General features: G+C 31.9%; 1 protein-coding gene and 1 long non-coding RNA gene across 2 annotated transcripts in view; one reads left to right on the forward strand and one right to left on the reverse strand.

Moving 5' to 3' along the window:
* Positions 1-8,646, forward strand: part of LOC102599254 (valencene synthase-like) — a 12,659-nt gene extending 4,013 nt beyond the window's left edge. The window contains exons 2-7 of the mRNA XM_015304366.1: positions 821-1,085; positions 1,933-2,308; positions 2,868-3,086; positions 3,189-3,327; positions 3,591-3,842; positions 8,350-8,646. Of these exons, the coding sequence (XP_015159852.1) occupies positions 821-1,085; positions 1,933-2,308; positions 2,868-3,086; positions 3,189-3,327; positions 3,591-3,842; positions 8,350-8,646 (1,548 nt within the window). The remainder of the gene's footprint in view (positions 1-820; positions 1,086-1,932; positions 2,309-2,867; positions 3,087-3,188; positions 3,328-3,590; positions 3,843-8,349) is intronic.
* A 4,056-nt stretch (positions 8,647-12,702) lies between these two features.
* On the reverse strand, positions 12,703-13,208 carry LOC107058544 (uncharacterized). The gene is made up of 2 exons (XR_001472107.1): positions 13,042-13,208; positions 12,703-12,883 (listed from the first exon to the last, which is right to left on the reverse strand). It is a non-coding gene; the product is annotated as an uncharacterized lncRNA (long non-coding RNA).
* Between the last annotated feature and the right edge of the window lie 923 nt (positions 13,209-14,131).

Here is a 14,131-nt window from a genome sequence, read left to right on the forward strand (position 1 = left end):
TTGTCCACTTTTGGGACTTGTACTCATTTTGTTAGTAGCTCTGTACTAGTGACTTCCAGGTTTTGGAAGAGATCTTTATTTGTATTTATGTTTTGGTTTGCTTCCTCCTGTTTATGTTGTTATCTTAAATTTTTCCTACTCTTGTTTAGTTTCTGCCCTCAAACCCATTACTTGTTGTTTCGGGTTACGGGTTGGCTTACCTACTGGTGGGTTATAGTAGGTGCCATCATGATTCGAGGAATCGGGTCGTGACAGGAGTACTGCTATTTTTTCTTCTTTAAAAGTTACTAGTAGTTAGTATGGATAGTCGATATGTTCAAAATTCCATGTATAGAGAAAAATATTTAGGGAATAATAATCCTTATTGATTAGTAGTAGTGTAGATAATCCTAAACTACTCGCAACAAATACTCTCTCTAGTTTATATTGAGTAAATTTTTGGATTTTTTTATACAGTTTAAAATAAGTGAACTATTCAAAATTCAAGAGAATTATATTGTTGAAACTTTTTTTTTCATATTTAACTTTTATTTAATGAGGTTCTTAATTATTTTATATTTTCTAGGAGAATAGTTTGATAATAATCTATAGGATAATAGTAGAAAGTAGTCTTTAAATAATTTCTTAAGGAGCGTATCGTACCCCAATAATTCACTTAATATGGACTAAGTGATTAATTTCATGACCATCTTAAAAAGAGTTAATGGAACTTTTGAGTGTTGCATTCATGTTGATCCAGTGACAAAATCAAAAAAATTATACCATTAATATACAAAACAAATTCATATATAATGATAAACATATATTCTCAAATTAATAGGGAGTCAATGAAGGGGAAGAGAAGCAACATGAAGACCTAAAAGAAGAAGTGAGAAAGATGTTAGTGATGGCTCTTTCAAAATCTTTGCACAAACTTGATCTCATCAACACAATCCAACTTCTTGGTGTAGCTTATCATTTTGAACAAGAGATTGAGGAATCATTGAGTTACATGTACATTGATTATGAAGAATGGATTGGTGATCTTCCTGATATTCCTCTATGCTTTCGATTACTTAGGCAACAAGGTTATTATGTCTCATGTGGTAAGTACCATTCACACATAAAAAATAGGAATATTGGACATAATATTCTATATACTATATTATGCATGTATGTATGTGTATCGATAAACTATATAGTTTAAGTTAAGTATATATGTGTAGAGATATACTATATAGTATATATCATTTTGGGGGGAAAAAATAAATGAAATATTATATTTCTCAAACTTAAGGAAAATAACTTTCCTATATAAAATGTAAAATAAAAATAAAAATTCAAGATTCTATTTGAACCTTACCACCTGTCCCCAACCTGAGACCTATGATCTGACCTCGATTAGCATATGCCTTCCAATCTCGACTCGATGTTAGATCTTGACTTGGGACTCGATTCTCGAGTTGAGGTCATGAGTTGGGTCTTGGGTCGGGGTTAAGAGTTGGATCCCGAATTGGGTTTAAGATCGAGAGTCCGGTTTTAGGTCAGGTCCCAGATTGGGGTCGGGACAGGAAGTTGGGTTCCGGGTTGAGGTCGGATCTAGGGTCTCGGGTCAAGATCAGGATCTAGGTCCTGTGTTGGGGTCGAGAGTCGGGTCATGTGTTGAGGTCGAGAGTCAGATACTGGGACTTGATTCTCAACCCCGACCTAGGACCTGACTCTCGACCTAGGACATGACTCCTGACCTCAACCTTTGAGACGTGACCCGGCTCCTAATCCTGACCTTGACCCTGAATCCAATTACTTGACTCCTACCTTGACCCAAGATCTGACCTGACTCGCAGCTTAATCCTGCATGCATACATCAATCATTGGAACATGTATGCTCATTGATAGTTCAAGAATGTCATGTCCTCTTTTACTTTCTCATAATATACATATAATTTGAAGCAGATGTTTTTAGGAAGTTCACTAACGACCAAGGAAATTTCAAGAAAGAATTGATTAACAACGTGCATGGAATGTTGAGCTTATATGAGGCAGCACAATTCAGAGTACATGGTGAAGAAATTCTTGATGAAGCACTAAATTTCACCACCACTCAATTGAAACTAATTTTGCCTAAATTGAGCAACTCCCATCTTGCACAACAAGTCGCTAACGCACTCAAATTTACAATTAAAGATGGCATAGTAAGGGTAGAAACAAGGAAATACATATCATTTTACCAACAAAATCAAAATCACAATCAAGTCCTACTAAACTTTGCCAAATTAGACTTCAACATCTTACAAAGGTTGCATAAAAAGGAGCTATCTGATATCACAAGGTACGTAACTCGCCACGTGCAATTATCTTCAAGTAAAATTTATTTTGATCAAATACAATATTTGCAAAGATTATGTTCCAACTTCAAATTTAAGTATAATCGGAGAGAGATGATTAGATAGGACATGACGTAATTGTAACTTACACAAGAACATGACCTTAGATAAGAAAAATATAGAGTACAAGAATTAGGATAGAAGGTTAGTAGGTAGGAGTGCGTCTATATACTACTATAGCTAGTAATTGTAGGATTACTCTGGTAATTTCTTGTTCTTCGATTTATGTTACTATCTAATATTTTGTGTAGTTCATTTGTTGTATTATTTTGTTGTAGTACAGTTCTATTACTAGCTATATGTTTGTTTTTTTTTACTATTTATTGCCTCTTGTACTTATTCATTATATCTTTTTCTAAATTGTTTTTGTATTGAACTGGAGGTCTATATATCAGAAATAATCTTTCTATCTTATCTCTAGAATAGAGGTCAAGTCTGCATACACTCTACTCTCCTCATACTCCATTGTGTAGAACTACACTGAATATGTTGTTGTTTTTGTAGGTGGTGGAAAGAATTGGAAATGGTGAATGCTAATCCTTATATAAGAGATAGATTGGTAGAGGCATATTTTTGGAGTTTAGGCGTTTATTTTGAGCCTCAGTATAGCGTTGCAATGAAAATATTAGCAAAAATTTCATATATCACTTGTATAATTGATGACACATATGATATGTATGGCACACTAGATGAACTATCTCAATTTACAAGGGCAATTGAAAGGTGATAATTCTTCTTGTTATGTTATATATCATGTATTTTTTGATAGCTTACAATAAATTGAATTATAATTGCTCTTAATTATATATATATATATATATATAGGTGGAATATTGATGCTTCAGAACAATTACCATCATATATGAAGATTCTTTATTGTCATCTTCTAGATGTTTACAAAGAAATTGAGAAAGAATTGGCAAATGAAAACAAGTCATTTCTAGTAGACTATTCAATAATAGAGGTACTTATATAAATATAAATAAATAAATAAATAAATAAATAAAGAAGATAGGAAACATATGCTTAAATTGATTAACAACTCTTTGAAGAGCATAAAAAATAGAAATGTTTCATCAAAAAGCATGAGTGGTCGACCGATAGAATTGTCCCAAGTTAAAAAAAAATATTACTTGGGTTCAATTCTAAGTAATTATTATACATTTTTTAATATTTCTGAAAAACACTCTATCCATTGATTTTTAATTTTTCACTATTGTTTTTTAGATGAAAAAGGTGTTGAGGGCTTACTTTCAAGAGGCAAAATGGTACTACAATAAGAAGGAAGTACCAAGAATGGAGCAATATATGAAGAATGGAATTCCATCAAGTGGTTACCAATTGCTAGCAACTACTTCTTGGTTAGCCATGGGAAATATAACAACTAAAGATGTATTTGAATGGATAGCAACTGAACCTCCAATACTTGTTGCTTCTTGTTGCATTACAAGATTACTCAATGATCTTTCATCACATGAGGTATAATAAATTCTTCTCCCGTTTCAATTTACAAGATGTTGTTTAACTTGACAAAGAGTTTTATTTGTTTTTTAAAACAAATAATTTAAAACTTGTGGTAAAAAAAGGCATACATGTTTGTGTGACTAAAAATCATCTTATAAGGGTACAATCTTTTTTTCGATAATTTGCCTTCTTAACTTCTTTCTCCTTACAAAAATAAAAAAAAATCTTCTCATCTTTATGCAAAATTTAGTTTACAAAGAATGTCTTTTTTTACAACTCTTTAATTCCAATTTTTCACATGATATATTTAAATTCGGCCTAATTCATCGGTGGCCTCCTAAAGTTGACACGATGTTTCACTTAGACACCTCAACTAGACGATATTCATTTTAGACACCTTATGTAGGGTCCCTCCATGTCATTTTGACACCTTTTTTAATATCAGTAAAAATATATGATGTGTGTGTTACACTCGCGAATGACATGTAAAGTGACGAATTATACGACGACATTTGTCATTGATAAAAGTAATTTTTAAATAATTAATTTTGAATAAAAATAGAAACTGGCCAATCGTCTTCTACACCCCCACCCCGGGTCGAATTTTCCACAGCCCTTCCCCGTGCCTGTCTTCTCCAAATGCCCCTATCCCTTTTGCAAAAAAGGACTTGAAAATGGATTTGAATAAAAAAAAAATTGACCTCCATTGAAGGAGTTTAAGTTTGAAAAAATGAGGTGAAGGTGGTGGCTTGAAAAATGGAGAAGAAGAAAAAGAAAAAAATAAAATAAAAATTAGCTAAATTAAGTCTTTCATGCGCTATTGTTGAGTGTATCACACTCACTTTAACATGTCAGCAAAAAGTGTCAAAATGACCTAACGAGATCCTACATTAGGTGTCAAATGAATATCGCCCAGTTGAAGTGGCTAAGTGGAACTTGATATCAACTTTTGGGTCCCAATGATCAGGGGTGGACCTATGAAGGGCAGTGGAGATGCCACGCCACCCCCGAACTTCGACGGAAACTCTATATATACATAGGTATATATACATAATATTTATATAAATATAAAGTGTGTCACCCACAAAACAAAATTGGCTTGTGGTGCCATGATAGGAGGGCAACTTTAGAAGGTTGAGGTTGCGGGTTCGAATCCCATTTGAACCTATTTTTTTGAAAAATTGCTAAAGACGTTTTTTAAGTGAAAAAAAGGCTCCAAGCCCCTTTTTTTTTAAGGAAAACAGCTGGCACATTATTTTATTTTATTTTATAATTGTTATTGACTTAAATTAAATTAATTACATTACTCCTTTGACTTAGAAGTGTTCTCTTTCTCTTCAACTATTTCCAAACCCTTCTTCCTCCAAGTTTCAACTTCTCCAAAAAATTTATTACCCCATTCCGAACCCAAATCACTTCTTGTCGTTGCCGCCCCCCGCCCGTCTTAGCATTCCGTTCAGCGGCTAAGCCTCATTTGGGTGCTTTTGTTTTCACTTTTCTCCATCCATCCACAACTTTTTATAGATTGTAAGTTTGCAATTCTATTTTTGTAAGATTTTTTTTAATTTCTATTTCTTGAGTTCTTTTAAGTTTTAATCAGTGATGATTGATTTCATATTAGACAAGAGTTTTGATTTTACTTTGATATTCTAAATTTCTAATGAACATTGTAAGACATTATTGGTTAAAAATTGTGTGATATGAATCATGTTAATTTGAATTAACTATGCCTTACCCTATTAAATTTGAATTAATTGTGAGTTGAATTGAATTTTAATTTTTGTAGGAAAGTGTTCTAGTTTTGTGAATTGAGATGGAGAAGTTTCTTGTGAAATTTAACCATTCTCAAGCAAGTTCTAGTACGAATGTCAATCCTTCTAGTCTTATAGATGACCTTAATTTAGATTCACTTGAAGCCGATCCAAGAAAAAGAGTACCAATTGCTCACTATAACCCTCAAATAAAGGATGAAGTGAGGAAACATTATATTCAAAAAGGGCCTTGTCAACCAAAAATGGATTCATATCCTCCAACTGAAATTGGAAAAAGAATGCGTCAATTTTGTAAAATTTGGTTTGAAGGTCCATATTCTAAATGGTTGGAGTATAGCGTGGAGAAAGATTCTGTCTATTGTCTATGTTGTTATTTATTCAAAGATGATTTTTTCCATGGAAGTACAAGTGAGTTTTACACAAAAACGGGTTTTAGGAGTTGGAATAGGGCACTTGAAAGATTCCGTAAACATGTTGGTGATGTTAATAGTATTCATGACAAATGTTTCAACAAGATGCTAGATTTGTCAAATCATCATCAATCAATTCAAGTTGTTATTGATAAGCATTCTCAAAAGTTAAAAAATGAGTATCGAATGCGTTTGGAAGCCTCAATTGATGTGTCAAGACTTCTTTTGCAATATGGATTACCTTTTCGAGGTCACGATGAAAGTGAATCTTCAATTAATCAAGGCTTCTTTCTAGGATTTTTGCGATGGCACGGGGACAAACATCCGAATGTTGGAAAAGTGATATTGGAAAATGCCCCACAAAATGATACGTTGACTTGTCCTATGATTCAAAAAGATATTGCCAATGCTTGTGCAAAAGAAACATTGAAAGCAATAATTGGGGACTTGAATGGAGATTACTTTGGTATATTAGTTGATGAGTCAAAAGACATCTCTCACAAAGAACAAATGGCTCTTGTTTTGCGTTTTGTTAATAAGAATGGTGAAGTAGTTGAACGATTTATCGGTCTTGTCCATGTTAGTGATACATCGGCATGTTCATTGAAGAAAGCGATTTATTCTTTGCTTTCCGTTCACTCACTAAGTCCATCCAAAATACGTGGACAAGGTTATGATGGGGCTAGTAATATGAAAGGAGAGATAAATGGGCTCAAAACTTTGATTATGAAAGATAGTCCATCGGCATATTACATTCATTGTTTTGCTCATCAATTGCAACTAACACTAGTGGCTATTGCTAAAAAACATTTGGATGTTGAAGACTTTTTTGATCATGTTAGTAATGTGTTGAATGTTGTTGGAGGATCTTTCAAGCGTAGAGACTTACTTCGTGATCACCAAGCCAAAAAGTTAGAGCAATTATTTGAATCCGGTGAAATTCAAAAATGTCACGCCTCGAGCCTATACCCTGGGCGGGACTGGCACTCGAGAACCATTGATATTGTTATTTTCTCATCTATTGTTCATGTTCTTGAAGTGATTGAACTTGAAGGGTCCACATCAAGTGATAGAAATCAAGCGGAGTATCTTTTAACAAAGATTAAAACATTTAAATTTATTTTTGTGCTTCACTTGATGTTGAAAGTGTTGGCAATGTCAAATGAGTTGAGTAAGATTTTACAAAAAAAAGATCAAGATATTGTTAATGCCGTGGAGTTTCTTAATATTACAAAGAAAAGATTGCAAGATATGAGGGAAAATGGATGGGAATCTTTGTTGGATGATGTTTCCTCATTTTGTGATGTGCATGATATCTTGATTCCCAAGTTGGATGAGTCTTATTTTCCCGGAAAGTCAAAACGTAAGTCTTCGGGTGTTAGTTATGCGCACCACTTGCGTGTTGAAGTCTTTTTTGCTGTCATTGATGTGCAACTTCAAGAACTTAATGACCGTTTTGATGTAGTGAGTAGTGATTTGCTTCTTGGGATGGGTAGCTTGAATCCGGTCAATTCTTTCTCTAATTTTGACAAAGGTAAAATCATGACTTTAGCAAAGTGTTATCCAAGTGAGTTTGATGATGGAAAAATTAGAGATTTGAGCTATCAACTCGATACTTTCATTAGTCATATGCGAAGTGGTAATCCAAGTTCTCCAACTTGCAAGGAATTCATGATTTGGCGAAGGCATTGGTTGAAGCAAATCTCGCGGAGACTTATTCACTTGTTTATTTACTTGTAAAGTTGACTTTGATTTTACCTGTTGCTACGACAACTGTGGAGAGAGCATTTTCGTCAATGAAGCACATAAAAAATGAAGTGCGGAATAGTATTGGTAATCAATATTTAAATGATTGTCTAGTGTGTTACATAGAGCGTGATGTATTTATAAATGTTAGTAATGATGTCATTATCGATCGTTTTCAGAATATGAAAACTCGTCGAGGACAATTGTAAATGAATGTTGAATATTTATAATATTAGTAAATAGTAATATTATTGAAAGTTTTAAATTTGTTAACTTCATGCTTTTAGTGTGGAGTGTGGATTTGTAATATCTTATTATTTATATTTTATTGATTGATTTATGATATATATCGAAAAGACGAATAATTTAATCAAATATAAAATTAATTTAATCGATAAGTTTATTTGGCACCCCCGGACTCTAAATCCTGGATCCGCCACTGCCAATGATGGGTTTGGCCTTTAAATCCACAAAAATAATGGATATTTTAGTATATTCTCATATCTTTAATATAAGACCATAATATTCAAAAGTTATTTACTTTAATTAAACTCACATTTATTTGATTAATTTTGTTTGTTTTATTCATGTTAGGAAGAACAAAAAAGAGGAGATGCAGCTTCAAGTATAGAATGTTATATGAATGAATATGGTGTTACAAAGGAAGAAGCACACATAAAATTAAGAAATAAAATAGAAAATTATTGGAAGGATTTGAATGAAGAATACTTCAAAGTGGATGTGACTATTATACCAAGAGTTTTGCTCATGCCTATAATTAATCTTACAAGAGTAGCTGAGTTCATGTATAAAGATGAAGATGCTTATACTTTTTCGAAAAATAACTTGAAAGATGTCATCTCTGCAGTGATAATTGATCATATTATATAGACCGATGAAAACAAGAAAAAGAAGAATTATTTGTTTAGGAATGGTTTTTCGTACAATAAAAATATGGAAAAAGTTAATTAAGGGTTGTTTAGTTACCATGTATTACTAATAAATGAATAAATATTTCCATGTTAAAGTTTGTATCAATAAAAATACTTCATCCAACATTTTATGAATCTCGTTGCTTTGGGGATGTGTTCTATCAGTTAGAAACTCAGAGGTGAAGCCATAATTAAGAGTTTGGATGGTTCAGATTTAGGGGGGTTCGAATTCACAATGCTAGTGTTTCACGGTCACTTTTTTATCATTGAACCGGATTCACAAGTTAATATACATATATATATTTATTTAATTTTCTAGTAAAAATACAGTGTCTACGGAAAAGCTACTGAGTTCGTCCGAATCCACGAACCCCCACCTAGCTCCGCCTCTACATAGAGGTACAACGAGGAACTTTCTTCATTCGTTGATCATTCAAAAAAGTTCTTATCAATGCTACTTTGTCCCAATTTCCAGCACCGGCATAAATGTTGGATAAGAGTACATAAGCACCAGGATTTTCGGGTTCTTGGCAGCATATTCCGAAATCATGGCATTTCACGAAACAACATCGACCTCTCACAGGCTGATATGATATATCTGTTTTGCAGCATTGCGTGGTTGTGCTAGAAAATTCATAACTCGGAGTAGAAATGCCAGAATCACGAGCTTCTTATTCCTTCGGAAACACGACTCAAAGAACTACAACATGTGTAAAAAATATGGCCAATGACTTTATGGATTTGTACAGATATTGCTTCTAAGTCAGCTCACAATTCTGTCTTTCTCGGCTCTTCAGGTTCATGCGTCTATCATAAAAAAATCATAACTTAAAGTAAGAGTGCTGAAATCACGATTTTCTTTTTCCATTAGAAAGACGACTCAAAGAAATACATGTGTATAAATCAATACCAAAAGATTTATGGATTCTTACCGATATTGCTTCAAAGTGAGCCCACAAATATGCCTTGCGCAGCTCTTCAATTTTGCACGTTTATGGCTGAAAATTCATAACTCGAAATAGGAGCAAAAAAATCACGATATTCTTGTTCCATTGAAAATAGGACTCAAAGAACTACAATTTGTACAAAAATCACGGCCAAAAGCTTTCTGAATTAATTCTTTGATATTGACCAGACATTTGTTATGCATGTAATGTCACATTTCTTGTGAATTTGCTTTTAATTATGAATTGACCATTTTGCCCTTCCCCTTAACATTTTCTTTCCAATTGAAAGGTAATAATTTTCTCTTTTGTTTCTTATTTATTTCTTAGAAAAAGAGTACAATCCAATATGATACCGATAGGGTATCAATATATTGACGGAGTATCATAGAGAATTAAGCTCAGTCCTATATGATACTGATTGGGTATCAATATATTGACTGAGTATCATAGAGGATTAAGCTCAATCCTACATGATACCGATATGGTATCAATATACCGATGGAGTATCACAAAGAATATATTTTCTACTAGTTTAGAGTTTAATAAATAAAATTGTGACTTTAATAATTTTCTCTTAATTGTTTCTTATTTATTTCTTTAAAAAAAAAGTTCAATCTTATACGATACCAATAGGGTATCAATTTATTGACGGAGTATCACAGAGGATTAAGCTCAGACCTATATGAATTCGATATGGTATCAATATACCAACAAAGTATCACAGAGGATTAACTCATAGTACTAATGTTGATGTCATGTTGACATCATGCGCGAAATAAAAAAGGAGAAGGCCTAACCCATCGATCGCCCCCTAAAATTGGCATCAATTTTCATTTAGACACTTTAACTAGACTTTGTTCATTTTAGACACCTCAAGTAAGGTTTTGTTATGTCATTTTGACACTTTTCACGTACACGTCATAGAGAGTGTGATACACTCGATTATTGTGCGTGAAAAGTTTATTTAGTCAATTTTCAATTATTATTTTTCTTCTTCTTCTTCCCCATTTTCAGCCTCCATTTTTCAAGTTTAACTCCATCTATGGCGGAATGTTTTAAAATTTAAGAAAAGACCTATTTTAAGAATTAAATATTGAAATAATCATGAATTTTTTGGAGGAATTTAATATTGTCATATGGAAGTGGGTTTGATTTTTCACTCCTCTTCCATCACAGGCTTTCAAACTCTGCTTCACTTTAAGTGCTTTCTTATTTTTTTAGTTAATTTTAATGATTTCAATTCAAGTTTACTGTTTTGTTATTATTAAGAAGAATCTGAATTCGTGACTAAGCTTTATTCTTCTATAATAAAATGTATTGTTCTTTGAGGAGTGATTTGGTGGGCTACTTCTTCTAAGTTATTTGAATTGACCTAGATTGAATACTTTTGGGAAGAATTTCAATTTAAAGATTTAAGATTTTTACGGATATTATAAATATCAGAACTTTTATGGACAAGTTGAAAACTTTATGCCTTATGAACTGGGTTTGGTATATGATTGAGAAGGACACGGGGTGTGTGTGGTGTGGTGGGGGGGAGGCATTTCTGCAAATGGTTAGATTGTAGAAGACGATGAAAATAATTTCATAAATTATTTTTTTGTAATTATATGGGCAAAAATACCACATGTCATCGATTTATTGACTACTTTTTGTTTTTCTCAAAATTCATTATTTAAGAATGATGATTTTGGCACAAATGACAAATGTCGTCATTTAATTGGACACTTTACACATCATCCGTGAGTAAGGTAAGTGGGTAAATAGTTTGGATCATGAGTCCATTAAGGATAAATAGTTTGAATTTGGTTCAATTTGAATAAATATTTCACTATTGGATCTATTTTGTATAGTTTTCCATGTTTAAATTGGTGTTAAAGACCCAAAAGTCAATTTTTAAATAAATATTCAATATCTCCAAAACCTAAAGGCTTAATTAGAAATATATTTGTTTATCATATATAAAATTTATTTTTGATTTAAAGTGTATCCTCAAGTCCCTCTGTGAGTTAATCTAAGATTGATCAACTTCTAGCTCAACAGAGTTGCGTCAAGTATGATGATTTTACAAGAATGACATAGTTTACTTGTTGAAAATAAAGTTTGATGTGTGTTGCTTTATAATATGTTTTAATCTTTGTAAAGATTCAGTTTGATAGAATAGTAAAAACTAATAGATCTGATAATGGTACAGAACTATTTAACAAGTTTTTGCAGTACTTTGTTGAATCAAATGAATCATACATCAAAAAATTGGGGTTCAAGTCAATATATCTCTTAAATTCTTGTTTAGTGCAAACAGTTATGTATAAAAATGGGTATATTATGTATGATCTTAAAGACAGAATATTATTTGTTAATAGAGATGTTAATTTTAGTGTCAGATCCTTTGCAAAATTCAAATACTCAACATCTAGAAACTAGCTCTTCAGTAACACCAAAAGTGTAAGGGTACGATTCAATAAAATAGGTGGTCTAAAGTCAAAAAAATAAAAAAAAATAAAAAACTTAAATGTATTTAATACTTTTTATGGGAAAAAACATAAGTAAACATTTTTATGAAAATAATCTATACATCTATATAAAGCTGAATGTAAGCAATCATATGTGGCACCTCTCTATGGCCAGTATTCTTATTTATATTTTCTCTTTTTTTTTAACTTTTTTCCTATTTCTTCTATTAACTATTAAAAAAATTATTGAATAAGATAAAGAAACAAATATGTTAAATATATTAGTGGCAATTATGTCGTTTTTAATACCCATAATTGTAGCACATAAATATTAGAAATTAAAAGAGAAATAAATAATTGTTGATAACCTATATGAGAGAATGTCAAGAGTTTTCTCTAATATTTAAAATAGGGTAGATGATCACAAATTATTTCAAAAATATGGTAAAAGTTATTCACCAACTGATATTGATGTGCTCATTATTGACGGAGTAGTAAAAAATGTATGGTTTGATTCAGTGGCGGAGCCAGAAATTATATCGAGGGGGTTCAAAAAAAAAATTAATCACACTAATAAATATCCATAAAATAAACGGGTCGGGTCGGAATCATATAATGAACGGATTGAATAACAAACGGGTTGACAAAAAAATCCTTAGTTCAAATAATTTCTTACAATTAAAACTTATCATAAGAAACAAATTTAAAGTACATATCTATAAAATGATAATAAAGTAGCACAACTCATTCAAAAATTCTACAAGTTCTTCAATTCTTTTAGAATTGTCTCCGGCTCCTAAAAGTACAAATGGAGAACAAGCACAAATTTAACATTAGAAAGATTGACAATAAACACGAATCAAAGCAAAAACTCAAAAAAATTCTTTTTGGCACACTGCACATATAGAATTCTGATTTTTTTTTTTAAAAAAAACAAAAAATACAAGAACTTACAGAGGTTGCCATCAATGGTCGAATCACGAATGGAGGATAGAATGAAATGATCCGCGGAGATTGGAGGACCACTAGCGGCAGCGAGCAGCGACAGCAAGCAGGAGCAGGCATCAGGCGAGCAGCAAAACGAGAGGCAGTATTCTAGTTGAAAGAAAAGACTAGGAGGAAAAAATAGAATATTGAAATCCCTAGGTTTTTTATTTGTTGACTTTTCAATTAAAGATTTAAAATATAAAATTTTAGTCATTAATGAAACGTCGTCGTTGTACTATTTATTTTTAATAAAACCACTTAAAATTTAAGCCAGCAAAAATGCTTCAAAATTAGAAAAAAAAAGGTTGTTGCCCGCTGGATTCGAACCCGCGACCAAGCCCACAAAACTCGCTTTCTTGAACCCAGTTTACCATTGAGCTACTTCTTTGACATATGCTCAGGGGGGTCAATTTTAAATATATACACATAAACATAAAAATTGATCTTATATATATAGTGTAATTTTTTTATCGAATGAACCCCCTTGGCACACTGTACATCCGCCCCTGGTTTGATTAAGCTCCTTTCTCAATATTTCATTCATTTTTATGATTGTGTTTCAAACATCTTCTACGTTTTAATTGTTTTTCGTCCTTTCTTTACTTTTTAATTTTCAGGAACATCAAACAAATTTCATTGAACATGCACGCATCAAAGAGAAAAAAAATTCAACAACGAACCAAATAAATAAATAAAAAGTCATGTAGGGAAGAAGGATAACAAGCAACGGAAGAAGAAAAAACAGAAACAACAAAGCTCCTCGAAAGGACATTTAGAGATGAAGAGAACAGATCTCAGAATGGATAATATTTCATCGGTTTTAGCGTAAAATAATAGTTAGATCATTGACGCAGTAAGTATTAGATATATGAAAATTGAAATTAATTTTATGCAAGAGTTAATCTAATATCTTATTTAGTATGATATTCTATATGATAGACTAACTACAAATTGCACCATATTCTTTTCTTTTTTAAAACAAATAATCAAATATATTACTAATAACTGAGCATATAATTATGTGTCTAAAGCTTAAGGATAAAAAAAATAAAAAAAT

The sequence above is a fragment of the Solanum tuberosum genome, unplaced genomic scaffold (genome assembly GCF_000226075.1).
Source record: "Solanum tuberosum cultivar DM 1-3 516 R44 unplaced genomic scaffold, SolTub_3.0 scf00515, whole genome shotgun sequence".
Taxonomy (NCBI): Eukaryota; Viridiplantae; Streptophyta; class Magnoliopsida; order Solanales; family Solanaceae; genus Solanum; species Solanum tuberosum.